The sequence below is a fragment of the Chlamydotis macqueenii genome, chromosome 5, assembly GCF_036417535.1.
Source record: "Chlamydotis macqueenii isolate bChlMac1 chromosome 5, bChlMac1.mat, whole genome shotgun sequence".
In the NCBI taxonomy this organism is placed as follows: Eukaryota; Metazoa; Chordata; class Aves; order Otidiformes; family Otididae; genus Chlamydotis; species Chlamydotis macqueenii.
The window spans coordinates 70,310,696-70,320,380 of NC_141560.1; the positions used below are offsets into that span (position 1 = coordinate 70,310,696).

The window sequence follows — 9,685 nt, forward strand, 5'->3', positions numbered from 1 at the left end:
ATGCATTCCTAAAAGTTTCACTGCTGGTGCCAGGAGTATTCAAATACCTTCACTTCCAACCAGGAAAATGGGATAAATGCAGCTTTGTAGAGATTTTCTGATGGTATCAAACTGGGGGGAACAGCTGATGCGCTGGAGGACAAGCAAGATGGGCAGGCTGACACCAGCATCAAGTAGTTTGGTAGCTTCTTACCACTGACAAGATAAAAAACATGGGAAAAGCTTCAAAACATCAAGTGGCTGGGCCTAGGGAACTTGCTGGTTGGGAAGGACAGAGGCTTGCTTGGTGGTCAATGTTGGATGCCAGGTGAAGAGACAGCCTGGAAAATTGTATGCTGGGCCAAATACAGGGTGTGGAGAAAGCAGAAAAGCCAAGAAACGGAGCCATCAACAGAGGAACGATGTGTAAGCTTTGCGGTGCAATTCACACCCTGGCTGCTTCTTTTTAGACCACTTTTACAACCTGTTTCTCCTCACTTCTGGGCTGAGGATGCTTCATCTTGGTTTTATTTGCCCTTTCCAGCAAATTCCTCCCGCTCCTCCATTTGCCCTGCCTCTCCCTTTCAGCTGCCACAGCCTCTTCTGCTCCTACGGCTCCATTTGGCGGCTGCTGCCTGGAAGGAGGAAAGGTGTCACCGCAGGTATATCACGTTATATGCCTGCTTGGTGGTGGTCTGCAGGTGATTCTTCGTATGATAGACTACTGAATGATGCTAGAAGAGAGAAGGAGCCTAAAACAGTCAGATCCATCTCTGTGGGACTTCATATATACACACGTTACAAACGTACATTAAAATGCTTGTCTCCACATTCAGCTCCCTTCCTGCTTCCCCTAGTAGCAAGTCTTCTCTCTGAACTCTCATTACCGATTCCGAAATTCTTTGTGTTCATTCACACCTTCCAGTCTGACCTAGTTACAGCAATTCCAGTTGAATGTAACCATAGAAACAAAGACCCACCAGACTGCATCCCTTCGTGTTCTGAACATCACCCGATTGCTACATCACGGCTCTCTGGTTTGGGATTCTATCCCTGCAAAACACTGGGTCGAGCAGCTTTTGCTTCCCTCCCTTTAGCAAAACCACAGCTAATGCACTGCACTCCAAGGATCCCTGCTCCTACACATTTGCGCTGTTGTCCATGAAAGGAAAGGCTCTCTCCCGATCCAGCAAAAATTAAGTTGTTTTGTATTTTGACTGCTGACCATCTCACAAACTTAACCGTAAAATACATGAATAAATAATGTTTAGCATCTTTTTAAATTTAACCATTATATTCAGAACAGCACAGTAATTATTTCAATTTCAGGGTTTTTTTTTCTGATTACCTATTGCACAAAAGTGTAATTGTCCTAAATTTAGTTGATATTTTCAGTTTGAATTTTCATCATTAGTATGGGAGGGGCACTGGTCAGTTTTCTTTTTCCTGTACACCACATTAAAAAAAAAAAAATCTATTTTCCCACGTGAGTTAAACCTTTGGACCCTTGTTTTAAGGGATCTTAAGAATAGCCAAAAAGCACCATTGGGCTTGATAAACTGCAGTCTTGTTCCCCTCGTATGCCTCCTCTCATTCGGCAGGACCAGAAGCTAAAAGGGATGTCAACACCTTATTAACAGATTTTCCCAGACAAGTTATACAACAGTGCTTGGAATTACCTTCAAAGCTTCTTCTGACATAAAATCTGTGTCTCTGTTTCTTTTCCCCTCAGTAGATGATTCAGCCCAAGATAAGACATCGCGGAGGCTACTTGAATCATCCCGCTCTGAGCCGCGAAGGTTTTCGTGTCCAGCTACCAGCTGCCAGTTGTCAAGAGTGGTTGGTTCTCCTGCACTTCCCATACTCAGGATCTGAATGGGTCTCACAGAGGCAAGAATGATGTCTTTGTAATAAAGTCTGCAAGGGGAAAACAGCTGCTGTTATACACTCACTAGCATCCCACATCCAGCTGCGACTGTTGGCGTTAATAACAGAGAGCCAGCCTTTGCTGGAAAACAATTAAGAAGGTAAAACCAGACCTGGCCACTCTGCTTTTCCAACAGCATTTCTTCTTTTTGGCGTTCTGACTCCTTGTTTTACCTTCGCTGCTCCCATCTCCGTTTCTCCTAGTTGTCATGATCCCTGGGGAAAGAAGAGATGGTTTTTGATTCAGTCTTCTGGTCTGGCTGCAATTCATTCTTAACAGCTTAGATGACTTGAGATCACCGAAAGCCAGAGGAAATACATTAAAACCCTTTATGTCACTACCCCGATTTGGCTGTAACATACTTTCAAATACCCAAGTGACCTGGGTGATGTGGGATCACTAAGTATCCAGGCATCTGGCGAGCAAACCGGTAATATAGATTAACAGAGGATTGAAAGGATGCCAGCCTTTATTTTACCATCTTGAAGCAGGGGAAAATGACTTAGAATAATGGATGGTGGGGTCTGAACCCGTGGAAAATAGGAGATTTTAAAGGAAAACTAACAAATTTTAGTTAGCTTAGTCTAACAGTTTAGTTAGTTAGTCTAACAGTTTAAAATAGCAATGTCTAACAAGAAGAATCAGTTCTTGGATTTTCTTCAGCACAAGAAGCGCTAAAGACGCAGGATGCATGGGAACTGCGGTGTGAGGATTCACAAGATGCAGTGCAATTAAAGCAGCTACGCTGATGAAGGAAACGCAGGAGGAAACAGCCAATTTTAGCATCATACTCCTGGCAGGGAGGAGCTGGAAACTCTTGAGAGCTCACTGTAACACCACCCGCAGCAGGCTTAGAAAGCGCGTTGGAAGGACTAGCATAACAGCAGAAAAAGGGCCAGATACTAGAAATATTTCCTTTATTCTCATCAACTGTTGCGTTATTGAGAATGAGATGCGATAGTTGAATAATTTGGACTGGAGGAGTTAGCGTTGTGCCTGGGACTGTTTGTGTGGATTGCTAACACTTTATACCGACGGTAAATTCTTGGGTTTACGTATAAACAGTGTTTCTCCAGCCCACATTAACAGCATGGAGTATTTGCTCCGGTACTCTGCTCTAACAATTGACTGCTAAAATTTAGCTGCCACAATTATACATGACAGAGGGAAAGAATGAATGTATTACACTACAGACTACTGGAGGAAGATTGTGATTTGAGATGAGTTTACATCATGCCAGAAAAAGCAACCAGGAATCACTATACGTAAGGATGGAGTTGCTGAGATTAAAAAAAAAAAAAGCTTTTTTTTTTGTCCTCCAAAATATATAAATAAGATTAGTAACTGAGGAAGAAAGGCAGTAATTGTTTAGAGTTTTTTTCACATCTGCATGCAAAATCTGAGTAAAGAGGAAAGAATCTGATGAAAACGAGAGAACGTCAGTAGGATGGACTTCTCATTAAGAATTATTACAAATGAGATTAGACTGACAAGGCAGCGTTAAGAACAGAGCCTCTCTCTCCTTATTCTCCTCCCGATGAGTACTTGCGATGTCTGCTCCTTTCTCGACTTAACGAGCATGATTACGTACTCTGCTTCCTTGGCAGCCGGACCGGTTTGTGCCCTGACCCCGATAATCCCACACGGTCAATCCAAGATCCACTGCAGAATGTGAAATTCATGCCAGCGGTGGCAATACAATGGGAATTTCTGTTTCTTGGTTGGTTGGTTGCCTTCTGAAGTTACTCTGCTCTCAGTCAGTCTCCCATGACTAGAAAAAGTGTCGCCAACTCCCTTCTAAATGCTAGAATATGTCAGAGGAAAAGATCAAACTCATCTTTGATAGCATTTTTGTCTTTGTTTTAAATAGCATTGAAATACATCAACTTAATTAGCCAACTCTAGGAGCACATGATCATGAGCATAACAGAGCAGAGGAAGCAGAATGACCAGGACTATGCAGAATAACTGAAAAAAAAAAATATTGAAAACAATGTTTTCCAATGGACATTTTTCTGGTTAAAGTTAGGAAAGAAGGAAAAGTGTGTGTCTGCTGCTAAAGGATGGAGAGAAAGTTTACTTTTGTTATTAAAGTGATGTTGCAATGGCATCCCTACCTAACCGTTGGGTTCCCTCACCTCAGGCTGCATGGTCCAGCAAGCCTTTTCCCAGTGAGAATGCCATTCAGCTGTTTCCCACTGTGTTTTGAATTTATTAGTCACCCATCTCAGCCCAAATTCTGAGCTCCTCAGCCTTTCCTTCTAGTGAAAGGGACGGAAAGCTTGGGATCCTTTCTCTCCTATATGTGTTTTTCCTTGGCAGAGTAACCAAAGTTAGGTACAATTCTAAAGATGCCACTAAATGTGATCTTCACTCTATTTTTCTCCCAATATCCTCAGTTCTCATCCCCTCTTTCCCCTTCACATTCCTGCTCCATGTCCTTCCCATGCGCTCTGCTCTCTCCTGCTGCCTCCTTTTCCCACCACATGCCGTGGAACCCTCCGGCCAATGGCCAGTGATGGATCTCATGCTTATTAAATTGGGGAGAAGGAGAATTTTCCCCTCATCTATGAGGACTACTGTGCAGCGGCAGTACATTTCCCCAGGCTGGTGCCAGGTTGGATGCTGCTGTCAAAGTCATCCTTCGTGTAGTAATGGAGACCCTCATCCTTTCTAAAAGGCAGATTAAGAGAATCTTACACAACTCTACCAATTTCTACGTACAACTCTATAAAGGGACGAGACAACAAACTCCAAAATTGTGATTTCTACTACTTTTAAAATACACTTTTCTCAGGGCCTCGGTTTCTTTCTTTAACAAATGTATAGCTTAAAGATACCTGAACTACCAATTTGCCCAATTTTTTCCCCATTCCATCCTAACCCAGCCAGATATCCTTCTCTTACTCAAGTTAGCTTACATTTTTCTACATTACCCTGAGGAGCAGACATACCCCTTCTACATGTGCCCCTTACAAAAACTCTTTCTCTGTATATCCCCTTTTCCATGCTTTCTTTCCTGTGGTGTTTCTCACCTTTTTTCCCCCCCGTCTCGTGACCACCCGATTAAACTCAGGGCTTTTCTGTCCCTTACACAGGCTCTTTGTGCCGTTAAAGCTACACCAGGCAACAAAATGCAGCCTTTCACCTACTTGGCCACAGAAGGGAGTCTGTTCTCCTCTCATTGCCGTGGCTGGTTCGCGTGCCAGGAGCCAAACAAAACCTAGGACAAGTGTCGCAGAAAGCCTTGACAGCGTTACAGGCTGTGCTGCAAGAAGATGATAGCGCTGGGTTTTTTTTGATAGGCACCTTGCAATGACTTGTCATTAAGTTATTACACAATTATCCATACGAACTATGCAGATGAGGAGTTCTGTGTGCGGACTTTATATCTATGTCCATCTAGCAGGTACAAGAGCCGATTCTGAAATGTGTCCACCTCCTTACCAGTTCATTTCTTAGGAGGGAGGACTTGCTCAAGCAAAAAGACCCTTCAAGCTCAACATTTGCATGCGTAGATTATCCATGGCTTAAAGTACTCAGCTCTGAAGTATGAACTTCCATGGACTGGCTGATAAAGCCACCAACTTCAATGACACTAATACATTTTTTTTTTGTGATGCAGTCACCTGATGGACTATGACCATCAGGTAATACTGTGAGTTACCAGGAATAGGTATTTTTATCCCTACAGGTCAAAAGAAGTCATGGCATTGAATCTAGTTGTGGACATAGACAACACAACCTTCAATTAGGACACTGAACAAGTTAAAATATTTAATGAATTTGCAAATTAATTGCCTTTCAAAGACTATGGCTTTGTAGTGGATCCCTCCTACTTTCCAACAGAAAATATCATTAGTGAAGCTTGAAGAAATTAATCCTAAAATAATTTATCATAGTATGTTTTCTTATTCCTATCTCTGTGTTGCCCAGTGGCCCTCTCCATCTTCTTACACATCTCTAGGTTCTTCAGCTTTGCAATCTTCTCCTATATTGAATTAAAAATTAATATAGTTTGCAAAGGACCTCTGGAGGGCTACAGTACAACCTCCTGGTTCAAGGCAGAGCTACTGTCCCTCTCAGCATGGTCACTGAATCTTGAGAACCAGATCTTCAGCTGCTATTAACAGGAAAATCATTAGGATTCACCAATTTACAGCTGTACATGATTTTACTCTGCACAACGGAGGAAGAGATGCTGCTGGATCTTTGAACTGCCACCAGAAGTGGAAATGTTGAAGTCATTCACATAATCCAACAGATAAGCTATAAATTACAGCTGAAAAGCAGTAACAGACCTTGATTTTCAAACTGAGGTCTGCAGACGGCTTGGAGTCCATGAACCACTGCGAAGGGGTTCCACAAAGATGGCTGGGAAAGATCTATAGCGCAGAAATTTAAATTCACCAAACATGGATCTCTCACTGGGATAGCAAATCCAAGCAGCAACTTATTGCCGTGCAGAGCTAGTCAATACAGATTGGACAGCCAGCCCGATCTCCCTTGGGATTTTCTTCCACGCATGGAATCCCAGAACTGGAAGCAGTTTTCTCCTCTTTCTCCTCCACCAGACCAGCACAGCGACTGACACAAGCCAAGGTCTGGTGTGAGGAGAGTACTGCGGTATTTCTTAGCAAATAAAGCTCAGAAGAGCCTGACTTCGGTAGTTAGAGCCCTTGCTCCAGAGCTGGAGCCTGAAAATTCAAATCATGCCTAGCAAAATGACACTGTACTTACAAGCAGAAAAGCAGAGTGTCAATAGACATAGCATGCAATAGGATCAAAGGCAAAAAAAATAGAGGTGCCTCAGAATTACACCTAAATTAAACATTATTCTGCGATGTTATCTACCTGACCTCCTCCTCCTCACCTTCCTTCATCGTGCTTTCTTATCAAAAGATGTACAGAATGCAAAAGGTGGAGAAGTCATGATCTAAAAAAAAAAAAAAGGCAGGGATTTGCATTTGGAGCTCTTTAAGTACAACTTTAACACTAAATTCCTGTATGTTCTTTCTATCAGGTGGTCTCATGTACGCTTCCCTTTTGGGATGCAGTAATTGGTGTAGAAGTCGTTACTGCACCACTCAGTGAGTCAGGCTGCTCAACATCTCACATCACCAAGCCCCAAACCCTGCAGACTGAGCAGATAAATGATTTTCTGGCAAGGTTTCTTCCTATAAACCAACATGGATTCATTTCACTTATAGGATAATTTTGCAAAGGATGGTGCACAATGAAAGCAGAGACAGCCTTATATGGACAATTTTTTTTTTTTTAAGCTGAATCCACAATTTATGGCGTACAAGGACCTCAAAGCTATTTTAGGGAGGAAGAAGACAATAAAAAAACCCAACCCAAAACAAACAAACACAAACACAAACCCACAAGCAAAACAAGGAGAGAAAGAGAAAAAAAAAAGAGAGAAGGAAAACCATCTTCCCGGTGACCAATCCAGGAACAGAAGCAACGGCGTCTTCCAGACAACTGTCATCTTCTGGACACCCTTTCCAGTGGAGCAGGGAGTCCACAGAGCAGTTTTCCAACAGTAACGATACAGTTTTCATCAAAACCCACTTATACTCATTACTGGTTGCCCCTGCCTGAGACGATCTTCGCACTGACTGGAGCACGCTCATCGAGGTGCAGCAGTTGCACGCTCCACGCGCGTCTGGTGTACAAGCTTTCTGCTTGGTAATCAGTTTTTAGGAGAAATCAGAAAAAACAGATAGAAAAACCGCATCAGAATGCATCTGCGCAGGGCCCTGAGGATACGGGCACTTGGAAACCACAGTAAAAGCATGGGGACAGGAGCTTCCAGGTGTGGTTAGGAGGGAAGGGCAGGCTACAGAGGGAACACCCTTACCACTACAAAGGTTAAAGCACCCACCATGCTACGCAGACAAGCCTACAGGATTAAAATCCTGAAATTCAAAGGACTCAGCACCGAAAGCATTGTGGTAAACTTTTCTCACATCACAAGCGGTGAGCTTCAGGTCCACCTTAACATAGCATCTCGCTGACATTTATGGTTATCCTCGTCAGAGGTCTATTTTGAACCAAACTAAATAAAACTAGCAAGACTTAGGAAAACATTCCTTTCATTTCTGACTTTCGTCACCCCACACCACAGGAAAAGGCTGAAGTCCTTACGCAGCCGTAAGACCAGGCAGAAGTAGAGGAAACCTATAGCCTTGGCGCAAAGGCAGCCCCAAGTGATGCTCACGGGTGCAGGAGCGATGCGCGTTCCTTCACTTCAGTCTCCGTTCTATTGCCTGTGGAGAAAAGGAAAGGAGGAGGAATTTTTTAGATATTCACTGTTGTCAGCTCCTTCAGGCTAATGGCAGCAGGCAAAACCAGAGTGCCCTTGTCTGTGCCTGCTCTAGAGCATGGCTGGGGCTGGACAGGCACACGACAGCACCAGGACTGGAGGCTTTTTTTTTTGCTTTCACTGCAGGAGGTGGTCTCTTATCCCATGCATAAGCTCCCTCCTTCAACAAGAAGATACTATAGTTGGCTAGAGGGCAAATAAGCGTTGTGAATTAAAATATTTGATGGTTAACCTCAAATATCCTCCTCCTGCTTTTCCAGACCAGGTCAGAATGTAGTGCTAGTGAAAAAAAGAGACAAAGAGCAGTCTGTACCCTAAAATGTTTGAACATGTATTAAACTGTTGAATGTGTATTAAATTTGGTTGGACTTAGCCAGTGCCAGTGTAGAAAGGATTAATAAGCCTCCCACTTATTAACGCAAAATGATTACAAGAAGAGATGCCCATCACCAGGAGAGCTCTGCGTCCCAACTGCCTTGCCCTGGAGAGCAGCCACAGACACACTCAGACGCGAGAAAGACAGCAGGGAAAATGCTCTGCCGTTGGTTTTGCCCTTGCACCACACCACCTTGCATAACCTAATGACGGGGATTATTTCATTATGAAGTGCCCCACGGCAAAGAAAGGATGGCACTGTCCCACCTGTTCATAAAAGCATTGCCCTGAGCATCTCCAGCTGAGCCTCCTGCCCGACAGCTTCCTCTGGACAAAAGAAAAGTGTGAGGTCTGACAGCCATCGAGTTGGTAACTCAGCATGACAAAATAGAGCAAAACAGTGATAGGTTCAGGCAGAATACCCACATCTCCTTTTAAAGCCCAACGCTAAGAACTAAGGTGAAACTCTAGAGAAAAGGGGGGAGGGGGGTGGAAAAAAAGAGGGGAAAAAAAAGGGGGAAAAAAGGGGGCCAAAAGAAGGAAAAAAGAAAAAAAAAGAAAAAAAAAGGAAAAAAAGGAAGAGAAAGGGAAAAATGAAATAAAGAGAAAAAAAATTAAATAAAGGAAAAAATAAATAAAGGGGGAAAATGAAGTAAAGGAAAAAATAAAAAGAAAAAAGAAAGGGAAGAGGGAACAGAGAAAAGAAAAAGGGAGAAAAGGGGAGGAAAAAAAAGGAGAAAAAAGGGGAGAAAAAGGGGGAGAAAAAAGGGGAGAAAAAGGGGGAGAAAAAAGGGGAGGAAAAGGGGGAGAAAAAAGGGGAGGAAAAGGGGGAGAAAAAAGGGGAGAAAAAAGGGGGAAATGGAAAAAGAAAAAAGGGGGGAAAGGAAAACGGAGGGCAAGGAAAAAGGGGAAAAGGGAAAAAAAAGGGGGGGGGGAATGGAAAAAAAGAAGGGCGGGGGGAAGGGTGGGAAAAAAAAAAATAAAGCTTTTTAAAGCAGGAGCCAAAACCCCGGGAAGAAAATGAGCGAGAGGAGGCGAAGAGGGGATGCCCGCAGCTCCCGGCCCGGCCCCCG

General features: G+C 43.4%; 1 protein-coding gene across 1 annotated transcript; it reads right to left on the reverse strand.

The window, feature by feature from the left end:
- Nucleotides 1-169: 169 nt before the first annotated feature.
- LOC147600624 (uncharacterized) lies at nucleotides 170-8,927 on the reverse strand. The gene is made up of 6 exons (XM_086749018.1): nucleotides 8,880-8,927; nucleotides 8,060-8,181; nucleotides 6,780-6,842; nucleotides 2,019-2,121; nucleotides 1,659-1,896; nucleotides 170-614 (listed from the first exon to the last, which is right to left on the reverse strand). Exons 3-6 carry the CDS (start codon nucleotides 6,787-6,789, stop codon nucleotides 564-566), a joined length of 402 nt encoding a protein of 133 aa, XP_086605144.1. The 5' UTR covers nucleotides 6,790-6,842; nucleotides 8,060-8,181; nucleotides 8,880-8,927; the 3' UTR covers nucleotides 170-563.
- Between the last annotated feature and the right edge of the window lie 758 nt (nucleotides 8,928-9,685).

Coding starts and splice junctions, on each gene's coding strand:
- LOC147600624 (XM_086749018.1), bottom strand. Junction 1,897..2,018: donor TGGAAAAGCAGAGTGGCCAG/GTCTGGTTTTAC, acceptor TTCCCCTTGCAG/ACTTTATTACAAAGACATCA. Junction 615..1,658: donor TGTCAGAAGAAGCTTTGAAG/GTAATTCCAAGC, acceptor TCCTCCTTCCAG/GCAGCAGCCGCCAAATGGAG.